Below are 19,923 nucleotides of genomic sequence, written 5' to 3' on the forward strand. Positions count from 1 at the left end.
ATGATAATAGTGACCATACCCAACTATACTGTTTTTGAGGGATGCCACTACAATGAAACAACAGGTTTATACAAGCTCTAAATAGTTTCCTATGCTTTGAAATCTTTTCTTTCTATTTGGGAGAGTAGATAACAGAAGTCAAGTGTGCCTGGCTTGGCGTGGACAAAGGCTTGCTCATTCCCAGCCAAAGACTGAAGTGTCCATGCAGAAGTGCTAAGCAAGGGACTTGATCAGATATAGTCATCTGCACCCTTTGTACAAAAGGTAGGAACTTTGACAGCAGCCCATCTGCCCCCACCATCAGCCATCTGATAATCAGCATGACCACACTGGTCTCAGCTGTCAGGATAATCCTGGATAGATTTCTATTGCTGCATCTCATTGGGGGCAAAAAGGGGACAGAATCACTTGCATTTGTCAACTGCCTCCAGAAAGACGAGCCAATGTGATATTTTTATTTTTATTTTATTTGTATAGTGATTTGAGTGCTGGTCTATCACTCTGGACATCAGGGTTTGATTCCCCAGTCAGGCATGGAAATCCACTGGAGGATCTTGGGCAAGTCAAACACACTCAGCCCCAGAAAAACCCAGTGATAAGGTCTAGAGTCGCCATATGTCAGAAATGACTTCAAGGCACACAACTCCAGAAAGACTCCTGCTACTCATACCCACAAAGTATCATTTCTAATAAACAAAAAGGAACAGTGATCTATTGAAAAAAGCTATTTAAAATGTTATCACTGTTCCTCAATCCTTATGTGCAGGAAACTGCAGCAGATTAGATGACTAAACCAAAAGATTAGGAAATACACAGCCATTCTACCAGCGCAGCATTCATGCCTGTCTGCCAACTTACTATCTATGCAGAGAATATATGTACAACATGTACATATATTCTAAATGTAGAAGACACTGTAATTCTCACTTATTCTCCAAACATAATTATGCAGACCCATTGCTGCCCTAAGATAGTTTATTAGCAAATAAAATCCCCTGAAGTCAAATGGTGCCTTCAGTTATAGAAAGACACACCTTGCATTTATCTTCATCAGTGAAGCTAATACCTTGGACAGTACCTCAATGGTCTTACCCAGGGGTTGGCAACCTTTTTGAGCCAGGGGCCGGGTTGCTGTCCCTCAGTCAACTGGGGGGGCCGAAGCCAAAAAATAAATAATTAAATATTTTTTTTAAAAAATTAAATCTATAAATAAACCAGGACAAATGTAGGACACAATTTTCAAATGGAGGACACCTTTTTTTAAAAAAATTGGAGGACACACGAAAAAATTTGCTGATTTTTTAAAAAAATGTTAATATAAATGCATGTTTCTGAGGCTTCTATAGACAATTGCCCCCCAAAGGCCCCGGCGGCAATCGGTGGCAGGACCGGGCTGGGACCAAGGCCTCACTGGGCCGCATCCGGCCCGCAGGCTGTAGGTTGTCTAACCCTGGTCTTACCAATCAAAAATTTGAGATATGAGACAGTAGCACTGGTCTAGAAATGAGGAACTTCTCCTTAGCCCAAATAGAGTAGTACAATACTGTGTAACCCTGAAGGAGGAATACTTTTCTTCACTGTTACATGAAAACACTATGCCGTCATCCTGCTTAGTTCTTTTTTGTCCCATGTGTAGTCTTATGCACTTGTACCCCCAAGGACTGCTGATCAGCCATTTGGGGAACACATTTCTTTGACTGTTTAGAAGTCTAGTTGCTCAAAAGGGGAACATGCTTGAGAATGGGATTATATGCTAGTTTATTACAACCCTCTGCTGGTGGCTAGTGTGAAACTTACTCCAATTTGTTTTATGCTTTTAGTACACTGCCAAAACGGAATCCAAAAATACTATACAAAACAATCCTCCCCCAGTTTTATTGACTATGCCATATGATGACAACAAAATTACATGTTGATGAGGAGAGTAGGTTTCCTAGCCATTGCAAGACAACAGAGACAACTGTTTGTTTCCATCCCTCCCAAGTGCATTTTTATCTGCCTACATATTTACTATCCCAGGTTCATATGAAATTTTATCCCACACACTGACTAAAACCTGAGAAAATCCAGGAATTTTTCCTTACATAGAATAACTGGGAGCAAACATCCTGTAGGATTGTTGTTGCTGTTAGAAATGATTTGTCATTGCTACACTTCCCTTTGAGGGAAGAAAAACCCCAAACCACCAGAAGTCATTACTCATTTCCACGAGTGTGCATCACAGAAATTAGTTACAATGTCACATTTTTTAATAAGCTGAATTTTCTGGGCTATTTTAAATGATAAACCCACATGAAGGACATTACATTTCATCTGTCAAGTTGAGAGCTTATTATGGCCTACACAATTAAGGTTGCAATCTTACACACACTTGCCTGAAACTACTGAACATTTACTGTACTTCTGAGTAAATATGCATCAGCCGGCTTTTCATATTTATATGCCACTGTGAAACAGGGAATAATATAATTGCTCAATGTGTTTTCAGAAACACGGTTTGCATCATATACAACAAGTCACTGGGCCTTTCCACTGATTAGGAAGAGAACCAGGCCCCAGGATTCTACTTCCTTCTTCTCCAAACTTGTGTTCCATTATGTATTCCAAAGACATGCATCTGTGCTCCAGTTCCTTCTTCAAAACCATACATTAGAAAGCAGAGTTTTCAACTCACTTGACAATACATGCTAAATTCTGGAGATCCCCCGAGTGACTTCACACTGTAATAAAATACAGTTGACCCTCCATATACACGGATTCTGCATCCATGGCTTCAACCAACCATGGCTTGAAAATATTCACATACAAAAATTCCAAAAAGTAAACCCTGATTTTTGTCATTTGATATAAGGGATGCCATTTTACTACAAGATACTTTTGTATACTGATATTCCAGACTAACATGGCTTAAACTGTATACAACTGTACAGTAGTCATACACCAGTAGCCCATGGCCCCTGCATATTTGCAAAATTCATGGACTGTTGCTCAACCTTAGTTAGTAGAGCGCCCAATGTCCCAATTGCCTGGACTGGAAACTGACTACTAAGTCCACAAGCATGAGGACTAGGAACTATTCATGAAATGAAACCAGCACTAGTACGAAACACATAAATAATGGTAAGTGGGACTTGGATACACATTTGCTATCCTGCCCCCACCAAAAGTGTTAACTTCTTTTTCAGAAATGTAAGTCATTTCCAGCCAACCAAACTGTTGCTTCTGCTAACCTCCCTTGAGCACTCTTTTCAAATATCATTTAAGCCTTTGCAGACTTAAGCCATCATTATCCACCCACTAACAAACACACCTTACACATTCTCTACTTTGCAAATCAGGAATGTCATCATTATTTAACATTCAACTCTATTTCCTTGGAACCTAATACTATGGTAAGAAAAATCTTTAGATACTTTTCACTGCCAAATGGGAAATGAATCCATATCTGTTTGAAGAGAGGGCCTTGCAAAAGAGGCATTCAAGAAATTGTGGAGTCTACTGACGTAAAGTAGGACAAAATAAATAAATGAATAAATAAGAAAAAGAGGGAGGGGAGGTTGTTGGATTTTAGCACTATAGCTGCCATGTTAATCTGGAAAAAAACATGTAAACCAGCCTCTGAGTCACATAGGGAACAGCTTCCATGAAGCCTACAGCTAACTTCTTTTCCAATAAGGGGCATGAATACTTTTAACAGCCTTAGGAAATAAAGCTGTTTTTACTAAGAAGGATAAACTATTCTTGTTGATTCTTAAAGGATGAAAGTCAGATACCCTTCATTAACAGAAAAGAAAATTGATGTCCCACAGATTTTACCTGGCCTTTATATCTTGTGTTCACCATAATGCTGATGCCCCTCACGGCTAGAGAGAAGACAATGGCATTGTTTGACTTGAAGGAAATGTAGTGTTGAACCCCATTACAACTATATGGGAAGAGCACCAGCCTTCCCTCCCAGGCCCTGAACAGGGAAGAATACAGAGGGTCATCTCTATCATGTATATTTATGCCAGTGTCTGTTTTGGATGGCAGGTATAGAAACATTCCAAGAAATTTAAGGCTCTGCATTTTTGGTGCAGGAGCGGTGGAGGATATTTCACACTATTTACTCTATTCCTAGTTATATCAAAACCCCAGGAAGACATTCTTGGCACAGATTTTGGCTTCCTTAGAGAGTGAGAGCTCTTATGTACGTGAAAATATGCTGACTACTGTCAGACTGTGACCCATATGTCACACATAAAACAGCCTTATTTGCGAAGGCTGCTAAAAGTATTCATGCCTCTTATCTCAATAATATTGTTATTGAGTATGCTGGGGAATTCATCGATTCAGTTTTTTGTATGGATGTAGCTGTATGTTTTGTTTTACTCTGTTTTTAAGTGGATTTGTAATGGCTTTTAGTCAAATACAACAAATGACTGACAGGCAAGCCTTAGAGACACTAGGGTCTAGTGTCTCTAAAAATCTCACTGGTTTTGCAAGGTGTCTTCAAAATCAACACCATGTGCAGAAGGGAAGAGTGCCATGCTTTCTATAGAAGAAGGGCAGCAATCAACTCCCCTGCAAAAACAAGAAAAGTTTATAGTAGTGCTTAAGGATTAACATGTTTATCTGGCATAAGCTTTCATGGACTGTAGCCCACTTTCATGCACCTGATGAAATGGGCTACAGTCCACAAAGTCTTATGTCAACTAAAACCTAACTAATCTTTAAAGGTAGCCATAGACTCCTGTTTTCCTGGGAAAGAAAAACATGCCTGCTCCCTGGAAATTTCTCCATTCCTACACTCTTACCAAACTAAAAGTTGTCAAGCTCTTACATGAACAACAGTTTGCCCAATAATACATTGGCGTATCAGCAATTGTCCAAGGTGTCAAGAGACAACGGAGTGTGGAAGAGAACCTAACCTAACCTATTTGACAGTAAAGAGATTCAAAGAGGAGAGCCCTAAGAACAGGAATAAGCAAAGTGTGATACAAGGGCTCCTATGCCCCTGAAAAAGATTGTTGGGAAAATATCAATTAATTAAAAAACATTAGGAATGCCTCCCATGTCCCCTAAGGATGTTGGGGCAATTTAACCATGTCCCCGCAAGGCTGTTTTAGAGCCCAGGGTTTTTTTTCCCCAACCAGGAAGTATGTTGACTTTTGTATGGAAAACAGGCCTCCACAGGCCCCAATACAGCCTTGGGGAAGCAAAATACACAACAAAATCCCTATAGACTTTGGTGGCATTTTAATAAACTTTTTTTAAACAGCTGAAGTGTACTGTACCCTTTCAATGTATAATGGGAGGGGAGAGGGGGGAGAGAATGAACTCCAGGACAACTTCTTACTAAGGTTGCTAGAGTAAAAACTGGACAGGGCTCCTCTACCTTTAATGACTGCGTAGAAGAAAGAATTTCATTAGGAGTTGCTTGTTAGCTGGTTGCACAACATGCAAAGCTGAAATATTTTCTACATAATCATTAAAGGTTTAAGAGAGCCCCCTCCAGTATGCAGTCCGGTAACCCTACCTAAAAGACTGTTGTTTTCCTCTATCTTTGTGAAGTAGTAGGGAACATTGTTGTTTCAAGATTAAAAAGCACAAACCTTAGCAGGAATTACTCATTGCTCCTTAACAAGACACGTATATATTTTTTTCAAACACCTTCACGGGAAGGATGAAGGGCAGAGAGATCAGTAAAGTCTTTGAATCATGTTCAGGAGAGGAAAATGTCCAGAGGGGTAAAGTAATTACGAGACAGGCATCTCATTTCCAACAACCTTGTTTGGTCTCAAGATGTCATTAGCATTGCTTTCAAACAAATAGCCTCCTGCAGGTTTCTTCCAGGACACACCTTACTCAACTGATATTTTCACCCACTTTTCAAGGTCAAATAATGCCGCTGGGTTTTCTGGGTTTGACCTTGTCCATCATTCATACTTCTGACATTCCTTCAGCTACTAGAATGTCAAGCACAGCAATTTGTATTTACCATTAGCAGATGTTTTCAGGGCAAAAAAATCTTGGCCTGGAGTCATAAAAACTTCTACTTCCTTCGCAACTTATTGTGCCATATTTACAGGACAGAACTAGGTGTTCCAAGAGAAAGAGCAGCAACTGCCACCCCACGTCTCTCCTCCTCCTGATGATGTCAGCTGTAACACAGTACGTCTCATGGCATTATTATACTCTGAATTTCCTACCTGTTTCCTGTATCACTGGCTGACATGTCAAATCACATGTCATTTTACACTAGATGTTAAACAGGAAAATGATTATTATTATATTTATTTATATTCTGCTCTTTTCCCAAATCTGGGACCTAAATTGGCTCAAAATATTAAAAGAACAGTACAGTTAAAAACATACAAAGTAATACAGTAAAATATAATTAAATTATTACAACATGAAAATATTAAAAAGGGGAGAAAGGATGCTCCCAGAGATCAACAACATACTGTTTTTGTTGAAAAGCATTCTGCGTGCCCTACATGGCGTTCAGTGGTGACTGTGCATTTATTTTTATTTATTTAGAATCATAGAGTTGGAAGAGACCTCCATTATCTATTTTCAGATTTTTTTCATCTTCCTTCACCACACGCATCATGTCTACACTTGTGGGTTATCTTGTTGGCAGGGATTGTGTTTATTGTTTCTACAGTGCTCATTTGCCATAGGCACTAAGTATCATGAAGTATTATTTGCATCACAGATTAGGAAAACTCTTCCTTACAAACCCTGCTTTTCACAGTTTACATGGCAATAGAGCAGAGCTTCCCTGGTATTCCCAGGCTGTTGTACAGACAGCAAAGAATCTCTGAAAGATTACACTGGGCACACTAGAAAATTGGAGGTGGGGATGGGAAAGCCCATTCCATAGTTGTGGAAGACAAAATCATTTAAAGCAATGGGGTAGCAATGACAATTGAAAGTGGTTGCAACTGCCAACACTCACAACTTAAGAAACAGGGATTTACCTTTCAGTTTTGTTTATGGTAAGTTGCTGTTGTTACTGTAAAACAGGGGTAGGCAACCTTTTTGAGCCGAGGGCCGGGTTGCTGTCCCTAGGCGACTGGGGTGCCCGAAGCTGGGGGGTGGAGCTTCGACCCTCGGGCTGGGCCACATGCCAGGGGTGGAGCTTCACCCTCTGGGGCGGTGGCCACATCCGGGGGGGAGCTTCTACCCTCCGGGGCGTGGCTTTGTGCTGGGGGGTGGAGCTTCCCACATTGCCGGTGGCCGAGCTTCCACCCCTCCAGCACTGGCAGGCCTCCCCATTTTTTCTGCCCCCTGCCTGGGCCCTAGGCCGATCGAGCAGCAAAAAGCTGGGGGAGGGCCTGCCCGTGCGGAGGACCCCCTGGCAAGCCCCAGTGAGGGCACCACCGGCCTTCCAGAGGCCCCAGCCGCCATGGGGGAGCGCACTGGAGGCCCAGAGACAGGCAGCGGGCCCCGCAGAAGGCCCCCTGCCGCCCCTGGGAACCCTCCTGCCGGCCCCAGAGACGGCAGCTGGCCCGCAGAGGGCCCATGCCCGCCCTGGGAGCCCGCCTGGAGGCGTCCCCGAGACTGCAGCGGGCCTCCAGTGCCCCCTGCCGCGCTGGGAGCCCTCTGCCCGCGGCCCAGAGAAGAGGACGCCAGCGGGCCCCGCAGAGGGCCCCCTTCCACCCTGGAGCCCTCCTGCAGGGCCCCATCGGCCGGCAGCGGGGCTCTGCAGACGGCCCCCTGCCGCCCTGGGAGGCCCTCCTTCAGGGCCCCAGGACGGCAGCGGGCCCCGCAGAGGCCCCCTGCCGCCTGGGAAGCCCTCCTTCAGGGCCCCAGGGACGGCAGCGGGCCCCCGCAGAGGCCCCTGCCGCCATGGAGCCCTCCGCAGGGGCCCGGGACGGCAGCGGGCCCTGCAGAGGCCCCCTGCCGCCCTGGAAGCCCCTTCCTGGAGGGTCCCAGCGATGAGGGAGATGGTAGCGGGCTTCCTAGAGGCCCGCTGCCGTGCATGCCGGCTACGCGGCGGCCCTCTGGGCACCGCCATTTTGGGCGGCAAAATGGCGGCGGCCATAGCCCAGAGGTGCTATGGGCGCCGCCATTTTTTCGTTCCAAAATTGGGGGGGGTGGGGGGGAGGTCGCGCGAGACTTCGCCGCCATTTGCCGCCCAAAATGGCGGCGCCCAGAGCGGCGAAAAGCCGCGACGGGCGGTGCCGCAGTGGCGGCGGCAGCGGCAAGAGCCTCCGGGCGGCCGGCTGCAGGCCTTCGCGGCCGCACCTGCCCCGTGGCCGAGGTTGCCGACCCCCCCTGCTGTAAAGATGTTAATAGGGATTCAATAAATAAGCAGATGGAGAATAAGGAACAAATGAAACATGGTATTTAGAGATGACTGGGAAAAGCGTCGGAGTTTGTTCCTTCATTGTTTTATCTCATATCCTCAATAGAAAATGAAGCCAAGACAGAGTGTATAATAAGTTTTGCGGCAACACTTTTTAAAAATGAAAGCGGCAGGATACAATTGCAGAATAGAGAGATCTTACTTTAACTATACAATTTTAAAAACGAGTATAAAAGCTGAAATAGCTAGAGTGGTACACCTGCTCTGTCTGAACCATATCTCCCTCAGTGTCTGTAGGTAATTAGAACATTAGGTGAAGTTATCTCTGCACGAGGAAAATGAAATGCGGTGACTCAGCCAGAGATGGTGAAATGTTGTTAGGAAAGAACTTCATACACAACAAAATCAACACAGAGTTTGCACACAATAAGTTGTTTGGGGGTGTTTTCGGGCGAAATGTGGCTGTGTTCGGGAAGAGTGTACCCTAATGTTTGGCTTCCAGAACGCTTCCGAACAGCAGCCACACAGCCCAAAAAAACCTCACAAAAAGATGGCTGCTGTCCCGTGAAAGTAAGTAAAAGTAAAATTTATTTATATACCCCCGCTTTCTCAGACCAAGGCGGTTTCCACATTCCACATAACAACTACCATCAACCAAGAAAGAATATAACATTAAAACCTTGTACAATAAAAACAATAAAAACCACAATTCATGCCAGCCTGACATGCTGACAAGGGGCAGGGAGAATACTTCAGGGGTCAGAAGTCAGGGTTAAGCCTGCTCAAATAGGAATTTTTAACCCCTTCCTAAACTGGGTAAGGGAGGTGGCCAAGCGGAGCTCAAGGGCAGCGCGTCCAAAGGCTGGGCCGAGATAGATAGGAAAAGGCCCTCCTAGTAGTGGCAACTAGTCTGGCCTCTGGAACCCTTAGCAATTGCTGCCCGGTTGATCTGAGTGTGGCGGGGCGGATTGTACGGGAGAGGCGGTCCTCTAAGTATCCTGGGCTCAAGCCATTTATGGGCTTTATAGGTAACAACCAACACCTTGTATTGTGGCCCGGAGCGAATGGCAGCCAATGGAGGTCGTTTAAGACTGGTTGTTATATGGCTGGTTCTAGATGTATTAGTGACCAGCCTTGCTGCCATATTCTGTACTAATTGTAGCTTCCAGGTATGGTAGCAAGGGTTGCCCCATGTAGAGCGCATTGCAGAAATCCAAGCGTAGGGTACCAGAGCAATTAGTATGTACCACTGTTTCTAGGTCGCCCCGGCCAGGTAGGGACGCATCTGGCGTATCAGCCGAAGCTGATAACAGGTTCTCCTGACCGTCGCACTCCCTGAGATGTAAGTGAAAGCGACGAGTCAGGAGCACCCCCCAAACTGCGTATCGAAGCCTTCGACTTCACATTTTCCACACAAAGATTGAAACATACTAACGCAGTCAGCCAAGAAAAATAAAGACAATAGGGTATGAACTAGACAACAGTACAGCATGCCTCAGGTTCTGAGAATGGCTGGAGTTGATTTTGTTTAAAATATTACTCTCAAAAGCTTTTCACACTTGTAATCTGTTAGCATTAGCAACTACTAATCTATACAAGATCATAGCTCCTCTGTGTGGGAAAAAACAAATCACAATTTCCATTTTATTTTTTTCACAGATGAGTCTCTAATCTTATGAGAGTCTGAAGTTGCCACACTTGATCATGTTAGTGGATCAAGCACCTCAAGGTGCTGCTGGGATGGAACACTTCTCAGCTTCAAACACATGTTAGAATAGCCTACAAGGTATCTTCTTTGCAATATTAATCTGATTTAGCAAAGAAAATAATAAGGGAAATACATACCCATGAATAAGATAACTGGTGGCTGTGGACACCATTAATGGCACAACGGACATTAAAGATAGTAACTGGAAACTATTTGGCATTTAATCATGTCCTAGACACGTAAGAGTTGGCTTTTAAAAAATATAATAATAACGTTTTTACAGCCATTTGGCCAGCACAATTACAAAATTCCAATTTAAAAACATAACTTAGTTTTATGACCATAGAGTTCATGTACAGGCAGATTGGAGAGTATAAAAAATGATAATTTATAAAAGAAGGATAAAAAGTAAGGATAGGCTTTTAAAGAATAATACTCTTGAACTTCTGTCTGCCCAATTCCCAATTCCTAATTGGATACCCAAGCTATGAACAACCAATCTACCTGCTGTTATTCAGTGTGCAACCTCTATTGCCATCCTTCTTTGTGGAAGCCCATATGCATAGCATACTGACGGGCCACAAATATAAACAAACCACATTTTAAAAGAGACTGTATATGTCCAGATCAAAGGATATATGTCCATGGAGTCATCAGCCATCACAGACCACGGGACTGTGTCAAAGTGTAAGAGAAGGACAGAGAAAGAAGAATATACAACTGATCTCCATGGCTTGGGGATTCTGAAAGTGACTAATCTGAAAGATCATTAAATATGTGGATGAGTTACATATCCATGGGTATGCTGGATGGTTCTAAACTACTTTAATTATGTTCTAAAAGAGGCAACAAAGCTGGCTTCTATCTCTTTAACACAGAGTCAGATGTTGCGGGGTGAGGAGGGCATGGCTCTCCACTCACCTACATCTGAAGTTTTCTGAGTTAAAATGCTTAGGTGTAGAATCCTTGAAAATGGCTAGGTTGGAGGCTAATGTACAGGCGCAGCTTGTGAAGGGAAGGGTAATCAGGAGAAGGCATGCTTTCCCTTTCTTTATTTTCAAGGGGAGTAATAAGAAACTTTCAATTATACGGTGAAACTTCATTTCAATAAAAAACTGGGTGGGGATGATGCTGGGATAGCTAACAATAAACAGAAAAAAAACCCACAGGTAAACATTCAAATGGCAATCTTAGGTGCACATCATAAACTAAGGAGCAAGCACCTTAAGTTTCTGAAAGTGCTACACAATAAATTTGTGAAAAGGTTTACAGCTTATGTCAGCCTAACCTGTGAACAATTTTTTTTCCGTCTACTGTGGGACACCACCAGAGAAGGGGGGCAGAAAGGGTGCAGCTAAACTCAAACTCTTAATACCCGACAATCTTTGGGTTAGAATTTTACAAGCACAGAAAAGGCAAGGCAGGAACATGGGGGAGAGAATGGGGGAACTTGGGGGGAAATGAGCAGGCAACAGCTGAATTTAGAACTTGGGATAATCAATTGCCTTAGCTTTACATGCACAAGCCATATTCTCATGTGCTCCCTTCTTTTCCTCCTCTGGCACAGCTATGTGGACCATTTCAATAAAGCAGAGTTTAGGGTTATATCCAAATCTAAACTATGGCTAATCCTAATTTGATAGAGAAATAAGCAGAGAAAAACAGGATAGTCATTCTCTTGACACCTAGTTTAACCTTTATAATAACAGATCTTGTGTGTGCCATTTTCAATGGGGGGGGGAGGGCATAAGACCAATATGCTTTCAAGACTAATTCAGAAAAACAATGGGAAACTGGAGATCTGGGGAAACCACCCCAAAGAAAAGATGCTCCTTGACCAGATCTTTGAGCTTGGGAATTTTCAGATATTCTGAAAGATCATCCCAATTTTTTAAAAGTACTGCAAGTGAGGTAAGGGCTTTGCAAACTTCCCTTTACTTTCTTATGTGTTTATCAGGGAATACACACTTGAAAATGAGTTACCATATATACACAACTATAGGTCAAAAATCTTTGCCCCAAAATGGTCTCCAATCCTGAGTAGAATTATGTACAGGACAATAGGTCCTTTGGCCACGTCTCTCCCCAGCCGGGCTACCTCTGCAAGGGGCGTCCAGTTGGGGAGAGCCTGGGAAGGGCGAGCGATCACCCTGGAGTCTCTCCCCAACTGGGCTGCCTCCCGGGGGAAAGCCCAGCTGGGGACAGGCTGGGAAGGGCGAGCAATCGCCCTGGAGTCCTCCCCAACTGGGCTCCTCCCCGGGGGAAAGCCCAGCTGGGGACAGGCTGGGAAGGGCGAGCAATCGCCCTGGAGTCTCTCCCCAAATGGGCTGCCTCCACGGGGGAAAGCCCAGTTTGGGGACAGGCTGGGAAGTGTTCGGCAATCGCCTGGAGTCTCTCCCCAACTGGCTGCCTCCACGGGGGAAAGCCCAGCTGGGGACAGGCTGGGAAGGGTGAGCAATTGCCCTGAAGTCTCTCCCCAGCTTGGCTGCCCCCTAAAATCCGACCCTCAACATATCCATGGGTCATATAAAAATCCACATTTTCAGCCCCAAAAGTTGCCCTCAACTTACACATGAGGTCGACTTATAGACAAGTATATATGGGTCATTTAAACAACAGGAGTTGAAGAAAATGTTGCTTTTCTGGTTAACCAAGTTGTGCTGTAGGCCAAATGGAAACCTGGTTGCATGGTTTATGGAATGCAAAATATTGCAACCAGCAGTTTAACAAAGTAGTTATCTCTGTTACAGAGATACTGAAAGAAAAGAATCATGTTTAAAAGGAAAAGGTCCACTGGAAAATCAACTTTAGCATTTATTCTAATCTTATGCTTGTGTTATTCCTACTTCCCCATTATAGCATCAGACACAAGTGAGTTTTCTCTTAATTAGTCACACATCATCTCATAATTATACCTGCCATTAGTCATCCACTTTTAACCACAAGTTCCCAGGAAAACCGCCTGCATCATCATTACAGAACTGTATTTTATGATAAGTAAGCACCTCATTTATGAAATATGCTAAACTATTCTTAATTCTTGGGACCTGATGGCCTACTGCAGACATAGCACACACCTTTTTAACCAGTATTAAGAGATTGGGATCTAGCTGTGCTCAGTACCCTCAAATACTCCCCTGAATCCACAAGAGGGTACTGAGCACAGCTGTATATGGGTTGCAGCAGTATTGTAAAGAGGAAGAACTAAAAGTACGAAAATTTGGAATATAATCACTAATAGTGTAGAAGCCAGCTATGGGCTTAACCAACAGATGTGTCCAGTTGGTACCCTAGATAAAAGAACAGGGATTATTCTCAAACAGCAAGATAACACACTCAGACCCTTAATCAGAATAGTCCCACTAATAATAATAATAGTTTTTATTTGTGTATTTCCAGCCTCTCTCTGCGGATTGAGGAGAGAATACAACAGTAAATTTAAAATTACAATTCAGTTAAAATACATTAATATAACATAAAATCCAAAAAAAAAAAAAAGGAAAAAAAACTTAATGATCATCTTTCGGTAAGCTATTAGCCTAACAAAAGACTTGGTTTTCAGGGCACAAGTAAAATCTCTGATAATATACTGATAAATTAAAAGTCACATACCTAAAAAAATCCTTTGCAGCCTTCACAGGTCATAGCATTAAAATGAAAGCCAGTAGCTTTGTCTCCACAAACACCACAGATACGGGGAATGTTTCTATCAAAGTCATTGGCTGGATCAGGAAAGGGTGGGCAAGGTGCCATGGACTCCATTTCTAAGATAGAAGTAAACACGTTATTAACATTATCTCAGCGGTTTTCTCTGAAAAAGTAACACTCTAACAGATCTAAATAGCACAGTCTGTAAAAGCCCCAACCCACTTGATTACCAACTTTCTTTAAACACTTGCTGAATGAGTTAAAATCCCTTATTCAAGACAAATATATTTCTGATTTACAGTGAATTATAAATCATCCTCTAGGACAGATTTTCCTCTATTTTTTCATCTCCACAAAGGTGAGTAATCTACAGGAAGCAAAGACTGCAGCTAAAACAGGATATTTCTATCTTAGCCTTCAACCCCTTCCAAAAAAATGTTTGGGTGGGGACACAACTGGATCACATTGTGTCATTTATATCAAATGAGGGACATAAGAGAAGAAAGTGTAATTCAAAGAGACAGGATGAAAAGTATTTTCCTCCTACACTATCCCATCTGATCGGGGTAAAGATGGTGTGAATTTCTATTCAGGACAGATTCGGCATTGAATGAACAAATCTGCCCTCATCTACCCTGAACAAAAGCACTAGTGTGAATGGGGCTAATATCTCCTAGTCTTCAAGGTCTTCAAGTAGTCTTTTACTACTTTTAAAGTAATAAACACCAAGTGATTTGTATCAGTAGCTTCACATTTACTGAATAGAATGGGTGACAGAAGTCAGGCATATTTCTGATTGAGTTTGGCAATGTTTGCGTCCATATTTCGCTTTTAAATTGCCATATGTAGGAAGAAGTGAAAGTGAAAGCTAAACGTTAAAGGAAAGGAACCTGGAATATATTTGGGAAGTCAGGTCTGTGGGCCTCCTTTGGCCCTGCTCCTACATATTAATAAGTTTCCAAGTTGTGCTGTAACAAGGAGGCACGATGGATGGCTGAATTCATGTATATACCTGCAAAGTTGAAACTGAAACACTACATGGTAGTAGTACCTGTAGTTCTATTTGTTTTAACGCAGGTCTGTCCCAGCTACATCTAAAGCATGGGAGGAGGTGTTCTGATTTTAAACACTGAATTCTACCATCTCTATATTTTTGAAGCCTCTTTCCTCGTGCTCATAAAGCTCTTTTCTCCCAGTTGGCTTGTATTCAAATGCTGGAGCTCAGTGGAGGAGAAAGGTACTTGAAGCACAGGCCATGAGGAGATGACACTTTAGATTTAGTCATTAGCATATATCTTTCATTCCCTGCTTTATACACGTGGTTTTACACAAAGGGGTATGTTGCTGTCACATGTAGTATGAGCCAAGGAAAGAAAAGATTAATTTCAAACAGGGTTCCATATCCATGTTTTCACATTTTTCTTGCAATTCTTGTCCCATTACATTCAGAATATCACTATCACTACTAGTCTGACTAAGACCTGCTTACAACTAATGTTTCCAATTGCGCCACAAAACAATTCCTTCTTCCACTTTAATGGAGATTCAGAATTATCCTTGATTATGGACTTAACCTTGCTCCTTCATAACTAACACTGCCTGTCTGCCCCAATAGGAAATGCACTGATGAGTTGTTGTGCCAATGCCATGTCTACATTTGTACTAATAAGGGATAAGTTAAACCCTTTGAATGTCATGACAAGCTTCCATTAAAAATTCAAGCACGGTATCTGAAACACCTTGCAATCAAGCAATAACATTGTCTTTCCTGCTTCATGGATGAAAAGTCAGCACTGTTTCACCTAGAAAGAAACTGTTGCTCAGTTACTGTGTTTACAGCCAAGAGGAGAACTTTCCAGAACATAATATTTATCACATTTTGCTTTCATTACTGACCATTTGCAAACAAGTGCACTATTAAGCTTTAGCAAATGAATCTTCAGTTAAACAGGACTGTCATACAGTACTTTATTAGATGGGTAAAGGCGATCTGAAAAAAATGTGAAACTATTAAATCCTCCCTCCTCCTTTTGAGTAACATGAGATCTTAAAGCCTTATAAAGGGAACAGCTTTTTGACCAAGCTATGTTCTCCCTAGTCCTTTGTTAATACCTCAGCCCTTTTATTTACTCAAGCTTGATTAAGCCTTTCTTAAAATTTGCAGCTAATACATAAGTAGTCAACAAAATTGTTTAAAGCAATATAAACAAAGAATGAGGGATGGAGAGTATCTTGCTGGTGTAGAATCTACACAAAGGCTGATATCCTGTTAATTGGTCCAAACTAGAGCAGACACATTCAGTGAATTAATAATATGGTGTGTCAACAGTGGGTCAATGGAGCTATTCTATTCAGGACTAACAACAGGATTTTGTAGAGTAATTTAAGTTTCCTAAGGCTTCAGCCTCTGGTAAGGAAGCAAAAATATTTAAATATCAAAAATATCAAAGCTAAGCCTATAAGGAAAGGAAAGAGAATGCAGAAATCTTTCAACAGATTTAGGCTAGAGTGACGTAAGAAAATTAAATACATCTATTCCCTACTTCCCTAAATACCCGAAAGGCACCAGTTCCCACCTGATCTTGGAAGCTAAGCAGGGTCAGCCCTGGTTAGTACTTGGATAGGAGACTACCAATGAATACCAAGTGCTGTAGGCTATATTTCAGAGGAAGCAACTGGCAAAACCACCTCTGAAGATTCCTTGCTTAAGAAAATCCTATGAAATTCATGAGGTCACCATAAATCGACAGGAGACTTGAAAGCACACCCACATACAGGTAACTTAATTAACATTATAAACAATTAGTTTCTTCAGATATGTACCACTCCAATGCACACATTTCTTGTCCCAAATATACATTAATCCATTTTAAATTGTTGACAAAGCCTGGGAATTGTTAAGCTTAAAAGCAACTCATTACTCATTAATTTTTATGAATTGTGTGTCGCCTGTCACATATTAATACTGAACAACAGAAGACGTTATTAATACGTTGCTCTCAGCATTATTATTTTTTTACCAAAACATCAAGTGTTCAAATGTTTTAATATGAACACTATAACATTACATTTTTTCAGCATAATGAATAATGTGTATTTGCTTGTGTACTATAAGTAGATAGTGTTTACTTACAAAAAGAAGGAAGCACAACAAAAACCAACAGTCTTACTATTAACATGTTTATAGTTTTGTGGGTTTTTCAGGCTATGTGGCCATGTTCTAGATGTATTTATTCCTGATGTTTTGCCAGCATCTGATGCCAGCCACAGATGCTAGTGAAACGTCAGGAATAAACTCTTCTATAATATGGCCACATAGCCCGAAAAACACACAAAAAAAAACTATGGATGCTGGCCATGAAAGCCTTTGACTTCATATTAAAATGTTACTTCTAGCCTCTGATTTCTAGTAAGAGAGAGAACTAGATTTTGGTGTCCTACCAAGTCTGAACTTTTTGTTGATCATTATGTGTGTGTGTATTTGAGATGAGACTAAAATCTCTGCATTAAAAACCAACATTGCATCAAGTATTGAGAGTGGCAGCATGCTCTAGACATGATATAATATCTAGAGGGGGGACCTACATCTCTAAAGACACGAGTCTTAAAGAAACAGAAAGAGAAAATAAAAAATAAAGTATGCATTTTAAATTATGAATACAGTGTGCCCTTGCCTTACGCAGGGGATCCATTCCGGACCCTGCCATGTAAGGCAAGTTCCGCGTGTGCTTGAGCCCCATTGAAACGAATTTCTTGCATGCGGCACAGCGCCATTTCCTCTTTGTCACGTATGATGTAGGCCCACTGTACTAGATTTTGGTGTCCTACCAATCCCCTACTAGGGATTGATTGTTTTAATATTTAAGAGGGGATGTGATAACCCTGTTTAGGTTTTAAGCTTATTTTCTGTTGCTCCAGAGAATAGGACCCAGAACACTGAATGCAAGCTACAGGAAAAGAGATTCCACCTCAACATTAGGAAGAACTTCCTGATAGTAAGAGCTGTTTGACAGTGGAACACACTTCCTTGGGGTGTAGTGGAGTCTCCTTCTTTGGAGGTTTTTAACCATGGGCTGAATGGCCATCTGTTGGGGGTGTTTTGATGGTGAGTTCCTGCATGGCAGGGGGTTAGACTGGATGGCCCTTGAGGTATCTTTCAACTCTATGATTCTATGAATATACTGTATATACTCAACTATAAGTCGACCTCATGTATAAGTCGAGATCAGGTTTTGGGGCCAAAATTATGGATTTATTTTATATGTTCTTTTATACTGATGTTATGTGTTTTAACTGATGCTATGTGGTTTTCATTCATGTATGTTGTATTTTAATATGTTGCTGTTCCCCACCTTGATCCATGGGGAGATGTGGGTAAGAAAATATTATTATTGTTGTTGTTTTATATAAATAGCAAACAGTAAACAGCCCTTTCATTTTGGAAAGGAGCTGACATCCAAACTCCACAACTGTTGTTTCCATCCTGCACCTCCATCCCATTTCTTTAGTTCTTTCCCAACTAGCATCAACACATACTCCAAGATTAGTGCTGGTACTCAAATTGATTCATGTACTTTTAGAGCTAAGAATGTGCTAATAATAGGAAAATATATGTAAAGCTAATGTTTAGTTTTCAGGGTGTTTTCATAGCTCAGCCTCTCAGTCACAGAAGAACTTGAGAAACCTGAAAGCTTGCACCTTCTTATTTTTATTTTAAAAATTGGTCCCATCTGAAATACCATAACGTTTACTCTGAGTCCAACATCATTTACCGACACCAGCACAAGAGAAAATGCATGAAAAAAGTGAACTATACAGAGAAGCCTCAAGTCGCTTCTTCCTTCTGGCTTTTTTGAGTGCCCTCCTAGACCATGTAGCTTCAGTATTCCATTTTTCCTTGTTGGGGGAAGGAGCACCATAATGCACTGCAGTAAATTTTTGTGAAAAAAAGAGATACATTACCAGTATCCAAGTCATTTGGTATGCTCGGCTGATATAATTCCCACGAGTTCTGAAACAGCGACATGGAGCTACCTGTAATCTAAAAAATAAAAATAAAAAAATTAACGTGCAGCAGTTGTCAGGTGAGTTTGATAATCTCCAAATCTGTTTTCAACTTGGGATTTACACTAGCTTTTAACTCCAGTCCATTGACGTAAGCAACATACATTAAAAAGGTGTGGCATTCTGCAAAATAAGACACCACACCCAAAAGGGATTCACAAAACACATGGTGTCAGCTCTGCAGAAGACAAGGCTAGGCCCATAGAATATTAGTCTCAAGGCATTACAAAGAAAAGCTAGATAACCTATGAGAATTCTCAAGAATCAATTGCACTCAAGATCCACATGATTGGCCCCGGATAGCAAAAGAAGTGTGTAATGTCCATGGCTGCATTAGCCAGGTCATTCGTTTTCAGGTATAAACAGTAATGAGGTGGTCTCCTCTAGGTTTACTTATAGAAGTAAAAGCCATTTCATTGTCAACAAATTTATCTATATCCAGTACTTTAAAAAGTTGTCATCTAGGTATCTGAACAATTGTTCAAGTTTATGAATTTGTATTTTTTTTTATTGGTTACACTTTTGCTGACATCCATAGATAGGACAGAACAAATGCCAGTCTTTGGCATATATTGAGAGGTCAGTGTTTTCCAAAAGCATTATACTGAATCCAAATCAACATATACCAATAACAAAGGAATAAATATATCTAAATGATATCAAACAAATACTACAAGGGTTTTCTTCTTTGCGATGTTGCAGCTCCAGATCAATCGACACATATCATGGTGGGATATTTAGGGCAAATTAGGATTATGGATTTCTCTGCCATGAAACACAGTGACACCCATGTGGACAGCTTTAAAAGATTTGACAAATCCATGGAAGAAAAGGAAATCAGCATCCAGTAGTCATCATGATGTCTATATGTTTCCTCCAAAAGCAGAGGCAGTGTGAGGGCACACATGCCATAAAGTACTACTATACTCATGTTCCAGTTGTGGATTTCCCAGAGATATTTGACCGGCTTCCACTGCCAATCAATGCTGAATTAGGTAAGTTTCTAATCTGATAAAACAGGGCTTTTCATATGTTCCTAAACTCTTCTCTCTTTGCACATATTCGTCAAATGACACATCACAATGCAGATTGCCCCCAACATTTAAAATTATTTGGGGTATGAATTTCATGCAGAGCCCCATTACTTCCAGAAAACTACAGTGCCCTCACTTTTTGGATTGAAGACTTTCTCTTGGTTACCGAGTAA

General features: G+C 41.7%; 1 protein-coding gene across 3 annotated transcripts in view; it reads right to left on the reverse strand.

The window, feature by feature from the left end:
• Positions 1-19,923, reverse strand: part of VDR (vitamin D receptor) — a 104,921-nt gene that overhangs the window by 47,234 nt on the left and 37,764 nt on the right. For all 3 annotated transcript variants that reach the window (XM_042448073.1, XM_042448075.1, XM_042448074.1), the window contains 2 exons: positions 18,615-18,693; positions 13,620-13,768 (listed from right to left, as the gene is read on the reverse strand). In XM_042448073.1, coding sequence (XP_042304007.1) covers positions 13,620-13,768; positions 18,615-18,678 — 213 coding nt within the window. In that variant the 5' untranslated portion in view covers positions 18,679-18,693. The remainder of the gene's footprint in view (positions 1-13,619; positions 13,769-18,614; positions 18,694-19,923) is intronic.

This window comes from Sceloporus undulatus, chromosome 2 (assembly GCF_019175285.1).
Source record: "Sceloporus undulatus isolate JIND9_A2432 ecotype Alabama chromosome 2, SceUnd_v1.1, whole genome shotgun sequence".
In the NCBI taxonomy this organism is placed as follows: domain Eukaryota; kingdom Metazoa; phylum Chordata; class Lepidosauria; order Squamata; family Phrynosomatidae; genus Sceloporus; species Sceloporus undulatus.